The sequence below is a fragment of the Chelmon rostratus genome, chromosome 10, assembly GCF_017976325.1.
Source record: "Chelmon rostratus isolate fCheRos1 chromosome 10, fCheRos1.pri, whole genome shotgun sequence".
Taxonomy (NCBI): Eukaryota; Metazoa; Chordata; class Actinopteri; order Chaetodontiformes; family Chaetodontidae; genus Chelmon; species Chelmon rostratus.
Genome location: NC_055667.1, coordinates 484,178 through 506,028, shown reverse-complemented (window position 1 = coordinate 506,028; position 21,851 = coordinate 484,178). Strand labels below are relative to the sequence as shown.

The window sequence follows — 21,851 nt, the reverse complement described above, 5'->3', positions numbered from 1 at the left end:
TGATGTAGCTTGAGCCTGTATCCGTTCTCTCTCGAGGGTGATTTCAGCCTGCTGGGCTACAACTTGGGCTTGCATGCGCTCCCTCTCCAGAGCTGCTGCATCCTGCCGGCGCTCTCTCTCCAGGGCAGCCTCCTCTTGATGCCTGACAATGTCGAACAGTTTGGCGTTGCTTCCTCTTGACCCGGTCGAGCTGTCTGAGTTTGGGCTGTCAGGTCTGAGACGAACTACGTCGCACTGGTTGCGGTCCTGGTCTTCTACATTGTCATTGTCTGTGCAGTCAGGTAAGTCAAACCTAGCTGGCAGTCGGAACTGAGGCTGAATGGCTGCGGTCAGTCTGACTATATTATCTTCACTGCGGCTGATGGGTTCATCAGCTCGGTGCTCGTCCTATGATAGGCTAAACTGGCAGTGCTGTAAGCGTGTTGACCCATTGAGCTATGGCTGGTAAGGGGTCCAGTGACATACTCATCTAAATACTTATTCTATTATTCTATTCAGGGTACGTTTGGGGCATGCTGGAGCTTTGTCTAGTCTGCCCCCGGAGTGTCCACTACTAGCCATAGTAGCTATACTAAATCCATCCGGCTCGAAGGACCAGAAATTGTGGTGGCGGTGACTAAATTTAAAACTAAATTAAAGCAAGGACTGTATAAGAACTAAACCCAAAGAATATGGCGCTGTGTACAGCCACCGGCGTACCTCTATGTATTTATAATTTTACAGTGGACACTCAATTAAATAATTTGGGGAGGGAGGCAGACTGTAATTCTAAAACAATCATTTATGTAACACAAAGCAGAACACAATACATACAACTGTCATATAAACAATCAAAAAATAATAATATAATTCCTGTCTAACTAACTGTAATATATTTCCCTAACTAACTAAATGGCACCGTTGCGGCCGGGTGGAGCTCTTTGGGGGGGTGTGTGTGTCTTGGAGGTAGAAGGGGCGATGAGGATGAGAGCAGCTGCTGTGCAGGTGACTTTCAGCGAGTGAGTGAGAACGAAGCAGAGGGGGGCGGGGCGCCGATGTCTAGAAGAATCGATGACTTCAACAACGGTGACGATGTCCGCCGAAAAACACAGACCGTCACTTGTTACCTTGGTCCCAGTAGACAACAGCCGATAATACCAGCTAACAGTCCTAGTTAGCCAGCAACTGACCTCCGGTCCTCGCCAACAGCAAACAACGTTACGAACCAACACCGCTAGCCAGCCAGCAGCGAAACTCTGGTCCTCCTGAATAGTAGCAGACGGTCTGAGCTAACTTCCCTCAGTTAGCTAGCAACAGTCCTTCGCTCGTCTTCTTCACGAACACACATTACGTACTCTACCATTCATTAAACATAACGAAAGTGATTCACACTGCACTGCTACAGTCACTGACCACACTAAATAAGAAAACAGTTAACGAAACACAATTTAATACTTTCTTACTCGCGTCTATGCTCTGGCTCTGTTCATTCATTCCCGGCGAGCGTGTGAGAGCGCGACCTTAATCCCACAATGCAACAGGTGTAACATGACAAACTACGTGTAACGTTCAATTAACGCAGAAACATAGGACAAATGAATTCTCAACGAAGAATATTAGAATTGCATAATAATGCATATTTCACATTAATGAAAATAACAAATGAATAAAAATAATAAATTCTACCATTAAGGTCAGGGCGAGATTATTAGAACTGAACTATAGGGTTTATAGGCTACTGAACAAAACAAATCTAACATGTTTAAATCTCAAGTCTAACATGAGCCTTCACTACAATATTGTAATCTGGACAGCCAGCATTCTTAAGAAGGCCAAATTTGAAATTAAACTCTGATCTGGTGGAGGATGAGCATACCCACCTTCTATAGGCGTGTTGGGATCTGGTCGATTCGCGAAAACCACGTCTATGTACTCGAGCTGAAGCCTCTCTAGCGATGCCCTTAGACCTGTTTCATAAAGATAATTACACATATTGCATTATCACATACAAGTATGGTGATGTTCTGTGGTGACACATGCTGCTATGAACAGCTTAGTTATGCTCTTTTTCTAAAAAAAAAAAAAAAGTACTTTTGTTGTCATGAAAAAAATGCTAGTTTTATAGTTATTAACAATGTAATCCACTTACCTTCAATTATATGTTTTCTAGACAATCCTCTTTCCATTTCTGCCCTGAAAAACAAAATGTTTCATTTCAGAACTCAAGGTGTACAGACTTCCAATATCCATTTTATATTGAACAGATGTAAGCACAAATGCACAGAAGCAAATTCTACAGTTCTATCGTCCCTTCTTTGTAAATATGATGTTGATAATATCAGTCGGGCAAATAGATGATTTCAAGTGAGATGTAGTTACCAGTGAGGTAACTGATTCACATTTTGACATAATAACATGATTGATGGGGGACTCTGAATGGTCTAAGGCTACAAGGGAAATCTAGCAATTGACAATGTGCAACACACTTTGTTTCATTTGAATCAATGGCCACAGCACATAGTGAATGCGCCATATAGACAAAAGTTGTCATGGTACAGAACCTGAGATGCTGCAATTCTGGGAGCAATCGTTACAGAGTTTACATGCATCAGTGCTGGGAAGAAGAACAAAAAAAGTAAAACATGCCATGCCTGTTTTTTTCTCTACTCTTTGGCTAAGAGAACTAAATTTGCTTTTCCTTCCACCATATAACATTGTCAGCTAGCATTAAGTGTTTAAGTGCAGCCTCAGTGGGGTTTGGTAGCATCTGTGAGCAAGCTGTTGGACTTTTTCCAGGTGTTTAGCATAGAAATCAAAATGATGAAAAATTCTGTTTTTGTTGGAGTTCTTGAAGAAAAATGTTTCAGAGTGAGTCTTAGGCAAAAAACTTCAGAGGCTCTGATGCTCAATTCACTGACTTCACTGAGGGGCAAACAGCTCTGACCCTAGCACCCTGTTTACACCTGGTATTAAAATTGGATCTGTATCCAAATACATTATCCAGATAACAATCTGACCTTGCCCTTGCGTTTACACCATGGCAAAAGCTTTGTGAGTTGTTGAATTTGGAGAAACTTTATAATTTTATAACACTGTCTACAACAACTCTTAATCATTTGTCCCTCTTGTAAATTTGGCAAATGTAATACATAAAGTTTGTTTCTTTGTATAAAATATATTGTCACGGTGTGTTGCAGTACCGGCGTGGGGCTACTCTGTGACTAGATGAATGGTATGCCCTTTTCGGAGTCACAGTGTCGCATTATTATTATTTCTGAATGTATATCACTCATTTCCCACTTTTTGTCAAATGACGCATCTTTTGTCACTTTCATGGCACAAAAGAGATGTATAATCTTCTCCCTGGTTTGCTCTGTAAATTTGAATACATCCTGTTTTATGTTACAGAAAAACAGATATCTGTGTCAATGTTATGTTGTGCATGGATGCGATCTTTCAGATTTGGAAAATTCGATTACACCCCTCGAACCTGTCTGTCAAAATCAGACTAGGTACTACACTGATGACTGTTCTTGCTTAGCCGAGAGAGACAGTGCTGATGGATGCCAAGAATGAATTGCTCAGGCACATAGATCAGGACTCAAATGCACAACACAGACAGGATCGGGGGAAAAGGCTTCAGGCTGGTTTTTAATAACAAAAAGATTCTTTTCACAAAAATGATGAACAAAAGGCGCATTGCTCAAAAATACAAACAAGGACGCTAAGAATAATTTAAGTTCTCAAAAAAGGCAAGGAAAACAAAAGCTCTCTCTAGATAACTGGTTAACAAGGAATAGACGCTGGACTGGCGTGAGACACAAAGGCACATGACAATCTGACACAGGACAAGGGAAGACGCAGACCATATATACACAAGGTAACAAGGAACAGGTGGAGACAATCAGGGCGGGGCGGACAATCAGACAAATATTATGTTTTCTTGACAGCATTTTGCATTGATGTGATATCAACCACTACATGCATGTGTTCAGGGACCACTCTGAAGGGACAATAAACTACAGCTGACAGCAGCACACTGGCCAGACTAAAGCAGATAACTCACTAAGCTTGTTTATTAGACATGAGAGGCATCACTTGGGTTAATTTTCATTTGCCAACTATTGTATTGAAAGTATGGGATACTGAGTATTTTTGTTTGTTTCCTGGGATGTCAAGGAGATGTTTGTTGCTTCTGTGATGTTTGTCGACAACCTTTTGTAGTTAACTATCTAATTGTCATAGATTTTCTGTTCACACTGACACAGACCCATCAAAAAAATATGAAACTATAATAACCTAATTATGCCTAAATATTGTTTTGTGTGACTGTTTATAAAAATTTTAAAAAGTTTTTCATGATTGATAAATTGTTAATCATGTTGAATATACGGTTTAGGAGGGGATTATTCACAGTAATCCTGTCCCCAGAGGAAAGTGTTTTTAACGTGGCTTATTTCCCTATGGTTGACATTGTTGTCATGGCAAGGTTAACTGCTGGAGAGAGAGTTGTGTGCTGTTGTATATATACACTTAATTTGTCTCCTTTTCTCCAGTACATTTATGCGAGTTAGCCGTGTCGTGGCTGGCTGGTCATCCACGTCAGAGGTAGTTGTCTAGAGACGCCGGATGTTGATAACATGCCACCACGGGCGCAGAGGGGAATAGCACCAGCATATCATAACAAAATATTTGAGTATGAATGAGTTTCGCCGCAGATTATGCGTTATATAGAGGCTACACATGGGTGCCCCGAGTACTCGCATTATACGGATATACGCGCCGCTCCTCTGGGGCTAATTTCTTCAAAACGACTCCAAATGCCACCAAAGTTGTCTGGGTGAGTAAATGGTCATATTTAATGCTACAAATATGGTCCAGGTTGTAAAAAACGAAAGTTATCCTTTAACTGTGCAAAATGGCAGATGTTTTGTTCGGTCTGGCTCTTTCATGCACATGTCAATCTGTTGGGTTGATGGTTAAGTATAGCCAGTGTTGCCTCTCCACACTTCCCTGCTGTTCTTCAGCTGCAGTCTACCCTCTGTCTTTTTCATACAGATGTCCTTGGCCTCCTTGAACTTGCTCCTACGCTCTCGCTCAATAAGTTAGAGCATCCTCCCGTGTCCTCTCTTTTCTTCATTCAGGAGTGCCTTCATATCCTAGTGATGCAGGACCTATTGTTTGGGAAACTCACTGTACAGGCTGAAAAGACATTGCCCACACAGAAATTCATGTATCCTGTGATATAGTATATATGGCAGCACTTCCCAGTTCATGGTTTTAAACATATATACATTTATATAATAAAATTATTTTTCTACTAGATAGCCAATGTTTCAAAACCACCATACATGCAAAAATATACAATAAACAAAAACAAAAAGAAGAGGAAAACATGTAATGTGACTCTATCCGTTTGACAGTGTTTCATGGATTGATGAAGACTGGATACAGTGAGCCATGCAAAAATAATGTAATATACACATATACATAAACACGGTTAGCACAACACAATATACAGGTCATGTGATATATGTCTATAAAACTGTTTTTCAAGCTGCAACATATCTGTATTATTTCTATGGGCAGCATTCTACTTAATTTAGTCAACCAGGGTTTAAATTGTGCCATGAATTCTTTTTTTCGAAGCTTTAAAATGAATCTTAGCTATAAACATTCCATATTGAATTGCTACAATCTTTAAATGGTAATCTGTTAGTAATCTGTTTGGCTCTGATGACAATGAATTGTTTAGGAGGTTTGTATTTTCATCATCTCTCTGACCTCTTCTCATGTAATGATGCACATGTCCCTTCAACTTGGTGGTGAGGTATATGGTCAGATCAACCAAATATCAAATATATGTTAGATTAAGCATGATCAGGGGTAAACTGATGTTTGGAATGGAGACCACTCTTAGTTGTGGTATGTGAGGCCACGTAGGGTCAGATCAGGAAAAGATAAACCAGAGGTGGTAATGTTTGGGGGGCTATTAGGACTAAATTTACTATAGATGTAAACATAGATTGTCACAAAGGAGAACATTCCTCAGTGGGACAATGCCCAGAGCATGATCTGGTCTTTGAGATAGGAAAGGTATGGGTGGAGTTAGACAAAACGATATGCTATATATTGTGATGTCTGTATGTTAAGGGCAGAGTCTTCTGATCTGACCCTGAAGCTCTCTAGGATGGCCGACATCTAATCTGATACTGCTTGTTCATAAAGGTCTCTTCAACTCAAGCTTGTATCAGCAGAGTTCTTTCTACATCATCATCACACCACTGCTTGGCAGGACCTGACTGATAAACTTCAGTGGCAATAAGGCTGAGAGGAGTTTTCCATGTTGTAGTGATACAATGATATTTTATTGGAGAATAATAAAATGGGCTGCAATGTAAGCTTCACTTAAGTGACTCCTTATAATACGTTAGGCAAAGGCTGGTAGGGAGCCTATTTCATTCATTACAATCATAGAAAGAGAGAAAAAGAGGAGAAAATAGTGTATACATACTTTCCGCCCCAGAAGATTTTGGTGGTGATGACTAAACTGGAACGCCTGCATGTGAGAACATATATATAGAAATCAGACTGTGGTAGTTTCCTTGTTTTAAAAATGACACCTTGAAACAGAACTTAAATTAGGGATGTGATTAACCATTAATCCGATGACCACCGACAATACTTTTGACCGATTACACATGTTGGTCCATGGGTTAATATGCATAAACAACCGAGGCCATCACCCAGTGGTTGTGCCGTAGGATTGAATTCCACATGCTGCCAATCAGTGTGATAGAGGGCGAGGGATTCAAAGAGCTAGTTCTGAGTACGTTATGTCATCGAGGGCTACTGTGAATTCATTGAAAAACACTTTGAGAAGAAGGATGAGTGCTGAACAACTCTCAGAAACAAAAGCTACATCACAACTACCTGTCACTTCTCCAGTGCTGAGCAGCAGGGTTTTCCTTTACTGGTGATTTGTTGAAGTCTGACCTGTTTATGTCCCTCCAGTCATAATGTCTGCCCAAAGTTATTCCAAGTTAGAAGTGAAAATACTCTGGCTATGCATAGTGGTTTCACCCTCTGTTGCTCTGATGTCTCATCTCACTCCTCTCCCAATTCGTTGAATTAACGGTTTATTTCAACCAAACTATAGCTGGTGATGACGGGGGACAAACGAAGACAGTTTTGGTGAGTTTTAATTTGTTTCTGTTGAGTTTGAATAAAATCTGAAAATGATGAAATTACTGTATCTGTAAATGCAGTCTCACAAATGAAATGCAATTCCATGATTTACCAGAATAACACTCACATGAAGTCAAATATTAGAAAAGTAAAAGAAAAGTAAAGTTGTTGGAAGATCCCACTGGTTGAAACCTTTCCACTGGTGTGGATTTGGGAGAGAGCGAGAGAGCATGCAGGATAGTTCCCTAGCTGCTCCTAGCATCAGGATCAGCACCTTAAAGAGCATCACAGTGCACAGTCTAACTTCAACTTCAGCTTTAACTTCATTGCCTTCAAGTCCTCTGAACCAAAGCCCTCCCAGTCCACTAAATATTACACTTGTTATGTCACAAGATGGGAGTCAATAAATGCAGTAAATGCTGGCTGACCAACAATTTGGTAAGATTTACTCTCATTACTACTATCTCTGATTCAATTTGTAATTATTAATATCTCCCCAGCTAAGAATTAGGATGCTAATTTATGACTGTGCTGAACCCATTAAGTACTGCAGATAATTTTAGGTCTTGGCAATCCACAGCAATATAATACATAACCAACACATCTCTGCTATTGGACCAAGGTTTCAACATTTACTTGAAGAGAGAGTGGACATCCTTCATGAAAATAAACAACTCTTTGAGCACCTCACCAGTACTTCTCTGAAATGATCCTGCCCCTTAATACAGTTTTGCCAGTCTCCAAAAGTCATCACATGAAAAGAAAAAAGACAAAGAAGTGGGACTTAAATTGGAAAAAAGAAGAGAACTTAAAACACCTAATTGTTGATTTGTTTCTTCTGTCCCTGATTTGTTTCACCTGTCCTTCATTTGTCTTCTCTCCTCACTGTATTTCAGCAAAGTTCCAGCCCTTCACCAATGTTTGTGGACTATTGCTTTCTTTTTTCTCTGTATCTTGCTTGTTTTTGGATTTGTTTGAACTTACTTATTTTGATTTAACTTGTAGCTACCTCTCCATCCTGTAAGCCTTTTCTTTATTGCTTAGTTTTTATAATAATCATTTCAACTGCACCAGTTCTGACTTTTTTGTCTGCATTTGATTTAGATTCATTTTTTCCCCATTTGCATAAGTGTGACAGTATGAAATCGCCAGCCATGGACCCAGCAGACACATCATTTGATGAACTATGTGAGCTCTGTTCTGATATTGTCTGCATTAAGGATATGTGGATGAAGGCTCCATGTAGTCAATGCTGAGAGACAGCTCTGGCACACAAGACAGTGTCTTCCAGCCCTTTGCTAAATTAACTCTCTACCTGTGTGAGTCACTGACTTCCTTGACACTCCAGGTTCACATCTACCACCGCAACCCCGAAGCCAAAGTTCCCAGTCCACCAGTATTCAGCAGCTAGTCTTTAGCCCACTAGCAACCATCCTGCATGTTAGCAACCAGCCTTCATTCCTGCCTGCTAGCATACAGCTCATTAACCTCCACTCAGTTAACATCCAGCAAGCTAGCTCCCAGCCAGCACTCCAGTCGATGCCCTCTAGACAGAAGCGTGGCTCCTGCTGATGTTGTGCCTCACTGCTCCCCAGCTCCTCATGATCAGTGTTGTCTCCAGTTCCTGTGCTGCAGCCACCCACAGAGCCAGAGCTGCAGCTGTTTTCATTTCCTGTGCTGAAGCCATCTACTGAGCCATGTATCTGCTGCCTTCCCCTTTCAGAGAACACCTTTACAAACCCACTTGCAAAGCATTCCATGCATTATCACAAATTTCTTACACTCTAAAAAGAAATGTTTAGACTCAACAAAAAAATCAACGCAACAGTTTCCATTAGTCTTTTTCAGTTATGACAAGTTAATTTGAAATTACATTGAACCAACAAACTATATTACATTGGGTGAATTAGCCTTTCCACTTCTGTCAAAGATTATAAGTACTGCTGACTTAAAAACTATTTCCCTAAAAGCAAGTTTTTAAGTTGATGACTCAAAAAAATTATGTTACTCCAACTGGCTTTATAATATTATTATAAAGAACTTTTATGTGTTGCCAAGTTATATTATTATTATAATAATACTGCACAAATTTTTTTTAAGTAGCAACCATTCAAAAATATCTGTTGGTCCAATTAGATTTTCTTCGATTAGTTTTTTTTATCTTTGTTGTATGCTTTTCTTGCTTTAAGTAATAAAGTAGCTTTCAAGAAAGACAGTTCAACCACTGCTTTTTTGCAGTTAACTTCTTTTTATTTTGAACTGCATTTGAGCATTTCAAACAGAAAATATAACAACAACTCAAATATCAGCTGCTCCTGATGAAAGCATTAAATATGTAATTCTTTGTCTCCTTATGTGGGCCCAACTCAAAATCTACATAAATCTACACTGTAAAAAAAAGTCTGTAAAAATACAGTAAAAAAACTGTCAAATAGCAACAGCAAAGCACCGTCAATTCCAAAATTGTATATCTCCGTAGTAAATACACTGAATTTCCGTAAACCAAGATACACTATATAACTCTAATTTTTACGGGTACAATATGTAAAAAACACACAATTCATTCATTTCACTATTTCAAAGATTTGTGAAATGAATGAGAGAATACCGTAAAGTCAAAAGTGGGTAATAACCCTAAAATTTACAGTATTATTCAGTATAAATCACGGATTTCACTGATGTGTACATTTAAATTTACAGTAGAAAACTATTAACCATTCAGCAAAATATGTACCGTCATTTCTACAGACACAAGATGTTAAAAATATGGTCCATATATTGCTGATTTAAAGAAAAATGATATTTTACAATGACATGGCTATTGTTATGTTATGATAATGTACTTGTAAGGATGAATCTATTTTTGCAATAGAAAACTAGCCTATAGATGTCTTTCATAGACTATTGACTTACTGGGTTCACTTTACTGGCCAGCCTACCAGGAGCCGCATTCCTGTGTTTCTGATAGTTTGTATCTTACTGCAAGGTACTTTGGTCAACATCACTATTATTATTGTTATTATTATTATTTTTATTATTATTATTATTATTATTATTATTATTATTATTATTACTGTTATTCTTTCATTTAAGTTTTTTTTCACATTTCTGCTTTATTAGCCCTTAAAACACACTAACTTGACTAGTGTGACCACTTGGCTGAATTTTAAGTCCAATTGTAAAAAATACATTGATGGAGCTCTGTCAAGTTAGAAAAGGGGACTGCATTGCAGCTACATCCTCTTTTTTAAAAAAACAGCAGCCTTTTTATTTTTAAAAAAACAAAAGGAGGTCTTTCATGTTGTTATGTGGCTAACTTAGGCTTTTAGGGAATCTACATGGTAAATTTAGAAGATGAAGTTACACAATGCATTCTGGGTGTTTTTCGTTTTGGTTGTAGAAATCTTATAACAGAACCTTTCTTATCCAACAGAGTTCAGTGAAACTACTGCAATTTGGAGAGTCAGTTCTTTTTGCTCACTGGATAGGTTTATGTTTTGTTTTAATTATTTTTTGTTAATGTCGGACATTACTTGAGTTTTATTTTATTAAGTCTACCCCGTTGAACGTGACGATGTCCGTTCTAGTCAGGAGTCTTCTGTGATTTTTTGTATACAATTTAAGAGAGAGCACTAGAACAAGAGCGTTGACTTTTGAATCCTTCTGACCGACAGGCGCTATTTCTGCACACCCAGTAATGGGCATCTGTGGAGTCTACACACGTCCTGAACTCGGGAGATAACTCTGTTCTTAAGGTAAGCACCTCTACAGAATTTTCTAGTTAACGTCAGCTTTCTTGAATGTTCATTCGGGTTTATGTAATGTTAAAGTTACTTCAATTTGCTCGGTTGTTTCGTTTTGCTCTTGCAAAAATCAGAGTTGAACAACAACTAAGCTAGGTTAGCTAACCATTAGCTAAGGAAATGTATAGCTGCACTTTCTGCTGCAAGTCGGTTAAGACACTGAGAGGCTACGTGCTTCATTGCAAACTCCATCGTAACAAACCACAATGTTTATTTAAGTGCATCAAAGCTGGTTGCAAGCATACATTTAACAGATATGGAGCATTTAAGGCTCATTTTTACCGCAGGCATAATGTACCTGCTACAGCCAGCGTGGCTGTCAACACTAATGTTAACATTACCACATTTAAATGCATGGTGGCCTTGTGTACACAACAATGTTCAGATGGGAATGCTCTACTAGCTCACCTGAAGGATCGTATTATGGAAGGGTATGCTGTGAGTTGTCCAGTGACAGGATGCAGAAATGTTTTTAAGGTCAAATCTACATTTACTGCCCACATAACACGGGAACACAGAGATTTTGCAGACAGCAGTATCAGTGACTTTTACAGAAATACTGCTCCGCAGTCATCATCTGCTCCAACTGATTCAGTTGACTCTAGCCCTCAAGTGTCTGAGGTGGGCACAGAGACAAGCACAGATGAAGGTGACATGGATATGTCACAAGATTTCCATGACCTTTTTCTAAGAAATGTCTCTTTATTCTACTTGAAATTGCAGGGGCAGTTTCTACTACCTGCTTCGACCATTCAGGTCATTGTTGAGAAAATGCAGAACATACATGAGTTGGGTCAGACATTAAGTTTGAGTAAACTTACAGTGATGCTAAAAAATGACGCATCATTGCCAGATGAGGACATCACCAAAGTTTGTGAGTCTGTCAGACAATCTGATCTGTTCACTGCATGCCATACAGGGCCAATGAGGACTATATACTTGCACAAACTTAAAAAAAAAAAGTTTAACTATGTGGAGCCTAAGAAAATGTTTTTAGGAAAAGATGAGAACAGGAGAGATAGGTTTGCCGATTATGTGCCTGTGAAAGAGACTTTGAAATGTTTGTTGGAGTCTGATCTGTGGCAGATATCAGGGAAGCACTTGGCTGAGTCTCCCTCAGATGTTCTGAGTGACATTAGTGATGGACAGATATTCAAATCAAATGATTTTTTAAGTCAAAAAGCTATTACTATACCAGGACGCCTTTGAACTTGTAAACCCTTTAGGTTCTGCAAAGACGAGACATAAGGTGTTAGCTGTCTATGTATCTGTTGCGAACCTGCCACTCATATGTTTCTTGTGTTATTGTGCAGAGAGAAAGATTTCGAAGAATTTGGGCATGTGAAGGTTTTCTCTGAATTACTAGCAGACTTGAAGGAATGAGAGGAGAATGGGATAGTAGTATCAGATGAAACAGTAGTCAGAGGAACCTTGTATTGCATTGTGGGAGATAATATGGGCTCACATTGCATTGGAGGCTTCTCTGAAAAATTTAGTCGCTCAGAGTAATTAGGGACACGGGGCAACGTCCCGAGTCACTGGCTCCTACAGCTATGAAATAGCTGTTTTTTTTTCTGGCTGCAGAGAGGCTCTTGCCTGTCCTCAGTGGACACAGATGACAACTCTTCAGGCAGAAGTTACAACACTCAAAGTTCCAGTTGCCCAAACAGCGTACCATGTCTGAGACTCTCCTAACTGTCTTCAGTCAAGTTTGGACCCAGTGACTTGGACACCAGTCTTATAAAGCCTAATTAGAGGAAAGCAGTGGTGCAGCTCAAAGGGTTGGGCAGAATCCAGTTTTTAATACAGTTTAACCCTCCCCAAATTTTCTATATGGCTATATGGTTTTACCAGCCGTGTAATTACTGCTGTACACTTCTATGCCGCAAGGTGTCAGTGCTCTATGATTCAACTTCGAATTTAGATGCAATGGCTGCTGCTCCAACTGCCTTGCTATGTTACTTTAAATGGGGATATCCATCCTCGTCATCAAATGTCTATGCTCCAAGTGCAGGCTGTCATCTTAGGAAACACAAACTTGCCCAGCTGCCAAAGAGCATGTGTGCTATGGCAGTAAATTAATATTTCACGCAGACTGATTTGTTACAACACTGACCACACTTCAATAACTCAACATCTGGCCACCAGTTTCTTACCATTGGATTTTACATAAATATATTAAAAATTATGAATAACCCTCTGGCTACATTAGAAATCCACTACTGATGACAACATTAAAGACCAACATTTAGCAACATAAATTTTCAAAAAATGAACTACCATTACCAATTGAACATGAAGAAGTAACAGTTATGACAGTTCTGCTGAAGTCTGCATGCTAACCAGCTAGCTGTGGCCTGTCCTGTGTTGTAATACTGCTTTGTAACTCAAAAGGCAATAGCCCAGTGTAGTTTCAGCTGAGAGAGTTGTGCATGTTTGCTACATTTCACAAGCGTTCTCAGCTTTTTATGGTCTAATGAATTAATAAAATAAATCCATAAAATGTCAAGAAAGGAATTATTACACATATCTTCATAATTCAGCAGAAAAATACAGTTGTTCAACTTCTAAATTGAAGTTTCTTTCTATTGATTAGATCCAAGATGGCGACGCGTACAGACGCAGCGGATCGTAGCTCCCGTGTATATGTTTTTGTTTGTTTTTTTTTATTCATTTCCACGTTCACCAGTCTTTTGGAAGCTCTTACACAGTACAGCAGGTCTGAACTGTTGAACTTTAGAGTACAGTACAGACTCCACACACCACCTAAACTGGACTTTATTCCACCGGAGCTACTACAGACCCCAGAGCCTACCACCATCCCCCCGCTGCTGCCAAGGAGACGGAGGAGGAACCATAAACAAAAGCGGGGCAAAAGAGCTGGCTTGCGTGCTAGACTACAAGCTAACCCTCACAGACCGGCTCTCCCCAGTCTCTTCCTCACTAACACCAGGTCTTTCGCTAACAAAATCGACGAGGTCCGTCTAAGGATAGTCTCTCGCCAGATGACAGCTGTGTTATCGTTGTCACAGCACTGGTGTCTCACCAGTCAAAGTGAATACTTCATCTGTTGTGTTTTTGTTACAATGTAATGGTTGTCAGCCAATTGAATACACAAAAAAGATGTTTTTACTGCAATTAAGCATTGAAAATGTGGACATATATTGTTTGTTTGAACCGTTTTGTAGTTGGTGCTATAATGTAAATAGTTGTTAACAATTTTGTGGCTATAGATAGATAGATAGATAGATAACAAATTTCATTGACATGTTATGCTCAATGACAATAAAAGAAATCTTGAATCTTTAATGAACGTAAACGTCTTGGTAAAAAGCTTCACTTCATTCAAACTCAGCAGAAACAAAATAAAACTCACCAAAATCATCTTTTCTCTGCTATCATCAACTCTGATCGCATCAACTCTGGTTGATGATAGCAGAGATAGCAACTTCCAGCTCGAGACACTGCTTTTCCACTCAGGCAATGACCTTCCTCTCACTGTTGTCCTGTCCTGGCCTGCCATGTCTTCCTGCTGTGGCTTCCTTCATACTAGTGATTGTTCCGATCAAGTCATGCTCAGTGAGAGGTTACTGAGCCTCATTCCATTGCCTGTGGTGTAAACATCTCCAGGTGCTCAGAGCCCTTGGTCGGGGCAGATTCCAGTCAGTTAATAGGGGCACTAGCTGCATGGCTAACTGAGCCAACCAGCTAATGGCAGCTACTAGCTACAGCAAAGAGCAGCTGGTAGCAGTTACTCTAGTGATATGCTGCCCCCTATTTGTTGAGAACCATCTTGAACAGTTTGCCAATTTTTACACATTATACCTTTAAGAAAAGTTTGTTGGCCCTGACCGCTCCTTTTGCCCAGCTGGACACAGACGCAGACACATGTTCCCTACGCCCCATCAATGCCACTTGTACCAGCTTTGTTTGTGAGGTGTCATGGCATCTGGAGGGAGAGACCCGTGGTGGGGGAGGAGGTGGAGCCACAGGGGGTGCATGTGGAGGCTCAGGTGCAACTGTGCCCCATGTCTCCTTCCTCAGCCACTTAATCAGTGAGCTGTGGTGCTTTGGAGGAGTGGTTCTCAAAAGTATCATCTCATGCTAAAGAAATTATCTCCTGCTAAATAAAATCAAATCAGTGAGTTCTGACCAGAAACAGATGCTGCTTGTGGCAGCAATCATTGGATATAGCACCAATACATTTTTAGGTGGTTTCAAAACAGTATTCTGGCTGAACAGATACCAGTGTGTGATAATCCCTCAATGTGTTTTCCTCTGGTTTTAGCTATAGTCAAAATAAGTAAATTGCACTTCTATAAATGGTAAAAAAGTGGTACTTTAAATTTAAAACACAGCACTTTTAAATACTCAATTCTGAGTGGTGAATCACCAAAATTCAGCTGTGTTTATTTTTCGACAGACAACCGCCTGCTCTGGAATTCCTAACAGTCATAGACTAAAGCGGCAATCCGTTAATGTACCGGGCTAAATAACAAATTCAGCTGATTTGAGTGGCAAACTATGAAGTATTTTCCCAACATTACTTTTCATTTGTTTGGAGAGGACAAAACAGTTGACGAAGAACAACCCTGGACCGACAGGAGAAGCGTTTTTGAGGGACAAGCGACTTGAGGACACAAAGACTGACCAGATTGAAGCAGACAGACACGACAAAATCACCAAGAAAAACACAGCATGGGCGATCAACTTGCTAAAAGATTGGTTAGTGGAGACAAAACTGGAGACAGATTTATAATGTATGAGCTGAATGCCTAAATCAGCTGCTGCAGGACTTTTATCCATCAGTACAAAATAATAGAGTTAAACCAAACTCTGTCGCCAGCTTGAGGTCCCAGGTCTGGGATATCCTGTCACTTCTCCACATTTAACATGATTACGCTAAAAAACTGTAAAGAAATAAGTTATCCTGCCTGCCGGCCTGCGCACAGTAAGAGCCGGTTGCTAGGCAACGTACGTGTTTACTTTCAGAGCCGCTGCGCAGTGAGAGCAGTGGCAGGTGAGAGTAGGCTCATTTCAAATTGATGAAATATGTTTTAATCAGTATTTTGTGTCATATTATTGAATACTTTAGTAGTAAGCCATGTTCTAAGCGGGATAATGTACAGTGAGCAGGTTCCTATGGAGAAATAAACCCAGACAGTCAGGTATGTCCTCCTTACACAACTGAAGTCTGAACACCATTAATTCCAAAAATAACTGCAGAACATGTAATAACAAGGAAAACAGTTGCTGAAAAGATGTCATGCAATCCTCTAGAGATAATCTAAACTTTATGTTAGATTCATGAACAGCTAAAAGAGAGCAGCAAATTTGGTTGGGGGGGACCCCATTATAGAAAACAAGGAACTAACACAATAGGAAGGTTAAACTGAAACTATAATATATTAGATTCCAAGTCTGAACAAACAAGGCGCCGTCTGAAAAATACCTCCATCCTTTCTTCTTTATGATACTTCCCAAGACAAGTTCAGCCCTGCAAGAGGAAGAGAAAATAGAATTTTTAAAAAAATAAAATGTTGTAAATTTCAAAAGCCATACAAAGTTACACATTAACCACGTGGCAATGTAAAACATAGTTAGTATAGTGAAAGTGTTGTGTTTAGCAGTTTAAAGGACCCAAAATACCACACTTAAATGAAGATCAGAAAGGGTTAAAGTCTTTAATTGTGACTGAGAACAGAAGCAATCTGATTGAGTCAGTGAGTTTCCAAGCTTGAGGAGGACTTGATAAGAAATCGGCCAGACAAGTGGAGATCCCGATACCTTCCAAAGACGCAGACAGAAGACATGGAGACAGGTGAGAGAAAGGCACCTGAGCACATACAAAAAAAAAAAAGTCAGGCCGTGCACAACCCCACCACACTATGCAGCCATGCTAGAATGGGATGAAATGGATCCATTTTAAGTGTTTACATGTATGACTTCTTTCATTTGAAACTGTCTGTCTTGCTTTTTTGGCAGGGATGTAGTTTATTTTTGATCTGTGAGAGAAAACAGGGATGCATGAGAAATGAAAACAGGCTGTGCCTGACTAGTGTCCATTTGAGTGTGGGCATGTGGCTCGCTTCATTCACATTTTGTTAAATTGCTGGATTTGTTGACTAGAAAAGGCACAAGTAAGTCTCAGTCATTACCACATGGATGAACAGACGATTCAACAAAGTGGAGAGGTTTCACATTTGACATTTCTGGAGCCAGATTGGTAGGTGATGGCGAAGTTGAAGTGGCTGAAGAACAGGGACCACTGAACCTGGAAGTTTAGACGCTTGGCTGACTGGATGTAGGATAGGTTCTTGTGGTTTGGTCCAAACAACGAATGGTTGCCCTAAGACCTTCAACCAGTGGCGCCATTCACATCCAACAGCTCTGTCACCATCATCATAGTTCCTCAAACCAGGTGTTAATGTCTGGGAGAAGAGAGCAGAGGATGAAGACTTTGATCGGAGAGAGAGAACTGCACCTACTGTAGTGTCAGAAGCAGGTCAGGTTGAATTTGTATTGGAGCCGATGTGAACAGCTCCAGTCTTGAGAATTCAGTGACTGCCTCCGAGGTCCAGGAAAATGGCAAGGAAGGAGAGGTGAGCTTCACTAAAGAGGCCACTACTCTGTAGTCTTTGAAGGAAGTGCCAGTAAAAATTAGCAAAGTCCAGGAAACGCTGGCGCTGCCGATGGTTTTCTGGGGCTGGCCACTACTCTACTGCTTTTCTGAATCGGGTCTTACTTGTCCCCTAGGAAGGTGACTGATGTTGAGTGGAACTCACACTTTTCTGCTAACGAATAACTTATTCTCTAGCAGCCTTTGCCAGACCTGCACGTGAACAACATCTTCCTACTAACTAAACTCTTGTATTCCAGATATACAAAAACAAAATGCCATGACATGACTCAGAATGACTGCCAGGTGGGGTGATGGTGACAGGCACAGTGCGGTCTGTTACCTTAGCGAGGTAGTGCTCGCTCATGAGGGAATTGTTGGGTCTCTGTAGCTAAAGAGCTTGGTCTGTACCTGTCTATATGGAAAGTGTCCTGAGACAACGTCGGTTGTGATTTGGCGCTATATAAATAAAATTGAATTCACCTATAAAGGCATTAGCCATGACAGAGGAAGGCAAGGGCTCCAAGGCTAGACCGCATTGTACAGCCATCTCTTAAATACAATAAAATTGTCCTCCACCCTTGAGTACAATGCTTGGAGCTGGGGAGAATTAGACTGAAGGCACAGGGTACTGCAGTTTTGATTTAGATGAGGAATATTGTGCAGGCGGACTCACCAATACAGCTATTGGTGAGCCTGATCTTTTGGCCACACAGGGCAACTCTTTTTGCGGTGTCCTGCATCCCCGCAGTACAAGCACAAACCTGTCTTTAAGCGCCGCTGTCTCTCTTCCTGAGACATGCAGATTTTCTCCAACTGCACTTTCCTGTGGGGCACAGATTGATGGATGAGGTCTCCAGCGTCGGCGTTCACTTGACCAAAGAGGAAGAGTGAGCTACTGCGTTGGGAGAAGGGGAAGTTAAGCTAGAGGATTTCTTCTTTTGCCGGTCTCTAATGCGATTATCCAACCTCACCACTAGGGTAACCACTGCCTGTAGCTCTGAGGGAATGTCCCATGTGGCTAATTCGTCCTTTAGCTGCTCATTTAGCCGTTTAATAAAGATGTAACAGAGTGTTTCCTCGTTCCATGAGCCTCTTACCACCAGGGTCAGAAAATCAGCCAAATAATCACCACACTCTGGGCTTCTTGTCTTAAACTTAGCGGTTTCCCAGCCACATTTCTCAAGCTGACCTCTGGCATAGCATGCTTCTTCCCATAATAGTACTCGCCCCCGTAGCAGCCCTAAGACATAGCAAATCTTAGATATCTTGCAGGGAAACGTTAATGGTGGCTGACTGAACATCATGTTACACTGGAGGAGAAAACCACGACATTTACCAAACTCCCCTGAAAGCACTGACCCTGGCTCCGGGTCAGTGGCGTGGGACTCTTACTGGAGGCGGCGCCGGTGCAGTAGCCGCTGGAGCAAAGGGTGGCATGGGTGGCTGAGGCGAGGATGGAGCTGAATAGGACACATTAATGTGAGACTCAAGTTTGTTACCGTGGTCTGTTGCTGCTCATTGATCATTTCCAAAAGTTGTCCATGCTGTCCCAACAACCTGCCTTGATGGCGCAGGGCTTGTTACAGACTTTCTACTTGGCTGGGTCCATGATGGTCGAATCATACTGTTGTGTTTAGCAGTTTACAGGACACAAAATACCACATTTAAACAGAAAGGATATGAGATCAGAAAGGTTTAAAGTCAAAACTGTGACTGAAAACAGAAGCAAACTGATTGAGTCAATGAGTTTCCAAGCTTGAGGGGGACTTGAGGGGAAGTACGCCAGATGAGTGTAGATCCAATTCTTTCCTAAGCTGCAGACAGACAGGACAAGGATCGAGACAGATGATGGCAAGGTGCCTGAGCGCATAGAAAAAAAAACAGGTCAGGAAAGCAGGCAAGGAAGAAAGCAAAAATATACTTGGGCATTTCTTCAGGAGTCTCAGTCATTACCACGTGGATGAATGGATAATTCATTGAATACTGAGTGGAGAGCTGGTGCTTATATACTGTGGCAGCAGGTGAGTCTTGATTGAATGATTGAGTGCAGCTGCGTTTAGGGGAGGAATAGGCTGAGCCTAACCTGTCAGCCACGCCCTGCAGAGAAACACACTCACGCCAGACAGACACGTGACAGACAGACAGGAGACAGAGGGATAGGGGAAACACAAGACACGAAAGGGAAAAAGGAGGGGAAACTGCAGTTCCCCAAACGAAGTTCCATTCATTTTCTGCATATACAATTCCAATTTATTGTAATTGTCTACAGAATAAAAACCTGATAATACTCTACTTCAACCGTTGATCATTTCATTTAAATATTAAAGAGGGTCACTCTTTTTTATCCAAAGACGCATACTAGTTTTCAGACTGCTTTTTTGGTGATTGGTATTTTATGTCATAATCCTGTATACTTATGTTTCCTGTGAACAAAGAGTGTCAGAGGAAGAGGAATAATATAGTATTGCACATTACAAGATGCATGCAGGCCAAGGATGTCACTACTCTAAGATCAGTAAAGTTATTTTTACAGTGAGTGGAGGTGTCTCCAGTGATTCTTCTCCACCTATCAACAAAGACTGGATCTATAAGGAGAACTGCAGGGAGCACAAAAGCCTCAGTTTGTGTGGTTTAATCAGCTCCAACATCACAAAACAACTTTCATGTCTTTTGCTTCTTTGACTTGTGTATAGTGTCACATAAATGACATAAAGTACCGACTGTCTTTCAAAATACAGCTATTAATGTGACTCAGTCAGGTGTGAAAGGTGCTACACTAATGCCTGAGTCTTGCAATAATGCAGTTCAGGTGTCACTGAATATATCAGATGATTTTGCAGAAACATCAGTACTGGTGTGTATTGTCCACAGCTGGCTGAGATTCTTTCCTTTCAGTCTATCAATAAGTTCATCTCAAAATTGAGAGAGTGATGTGCACATGTATGCATGTGGCACAGCAGCTGTAGCTCTGGTCAGGATCTTATGGTAATTAATGTTCTGTGTTTCGCAAAACATCTACACAGGTCAGCTGTTACACACAGATTCCAGCTTTATTTTTTGTTTTAACCAGCTACAGGTCCAAGATAAGCCTTCTACCTCATTCCCACTTGGTCCCTCCTGTATCTGACTGAAGATTTTGCCTTTACTGTACTGTACATCAGTCAATCAATTGACTTTATCTGTGTCGCACTTGTCATACATAACAACGTGACACAAAGTGCTTTGAGTAATGAAACACAACAACAAACAACAAACATTTGAGTCAGTTATGAATACTCAATAAAAACAGGAAATGAACAAACGCTTACATAACTTTTCATGAATCTACAATGAGAAAACACCAGACCAAATAAAATAAAATAAAACTAATAAAAGATTGACAAAATATTATAGACATATAATAAAATAATAATAATTAAGGAAGGCTGTTCCCAATACGAGGACCATAGCAATAAAAGGATGCTTCACTATTTGCACTTTATTTGAATAGTACCTTTCACACAGGAGTTGCAGCTCATAGTGCTTTACATAGAAAACAAATAAAAACAGATAATGAATGTAAATGTTAAGTAAGATGGAAAATAAAATCAATTTGATAATGATAACAAAGATTAAATTAAAGACAAAGACAATGCAAGACAAAGGTAAAAATAGACTACATAGAATGCATAAAATCAAGCAAAAAACAAGATATTTTTGAAAAGGTGCAGCAGTGCATTTTCTTTCTTGTCACTTTTGATACAATTAAAAGGCCACTCCCACAAGACCAGGCAAGGTAAGATAAGATAAAGATTAGATGATAAGATTATTTTTGTTCATCTCCAGCTGGGGAAATTCGGTGTCACAGGCAGCATCAATAGAAATAGCAATTGCAAAAAAATTCAAAATACAAAATAAGAAGCTGACTATGTACATATATGTACATTTTATACCAAAGACAAAAAAAAAATATTGCCAATGGAAAACATGAAGAAATACTGAAAAATTGCACAAGGATTGAAAAAAAATTAACATGGTTAGTATGGATAAGTACAGTACTTGCTCTATCGCACAGTAGATAAATATGTGTCACAGTGGAAATAAAAGTATAGCTGCATAGGCGAAGTATTTAAGAAAAAAGAATTAATATTGCACAGGTTATAGCATGTATGAGATAGAAGGTGTTAACAGTAGTGCAAAAGAACAACTAGTGAGTATGGATACAGTGCTACATTATACAATGCCTGAGTTGAATATCCTGAAGGCTGTTGGAATGAAGG

General features: G+C 40.1%; 1 protein-coding gene across 1 annotated transcript in view; it reads right to left on the bottom strand.

The window, feature by feature from the left end:
- The window catches only part of LOC121612707 (voltage-gated potassium channel subunit beta-2-like), a 103,794-nt gene that overhangs the window by 34,708 nt on the left and 47,235 nt on the right, over positions 1 to 21,851 (bottom strand). The window contains exons 5-8 of the mRNA XM_041945759.1: positions 16,423 to 16,467; positions 6,494 to 6,538; positions 2,129 to 2,172; positions 1,860 to 1,946 (exon numbers count right to left, since the gene is read on the bottom strand). Of these exons, the coding sequence (XP_041801693.1) occupies positions 1,860 to 1,946; positions 2,129 to 2,172; positions 6,494 to 6,538; positions 16,423 to 16,467 (221 nt within the window). The remainder of the gene's footprint in view (positions 1 to 1,859; positions 1,947 to 2,128; positions 2,173 to 6,493; positions 6,539 to 16,422; positions 16,468 to 21,851) is intronic.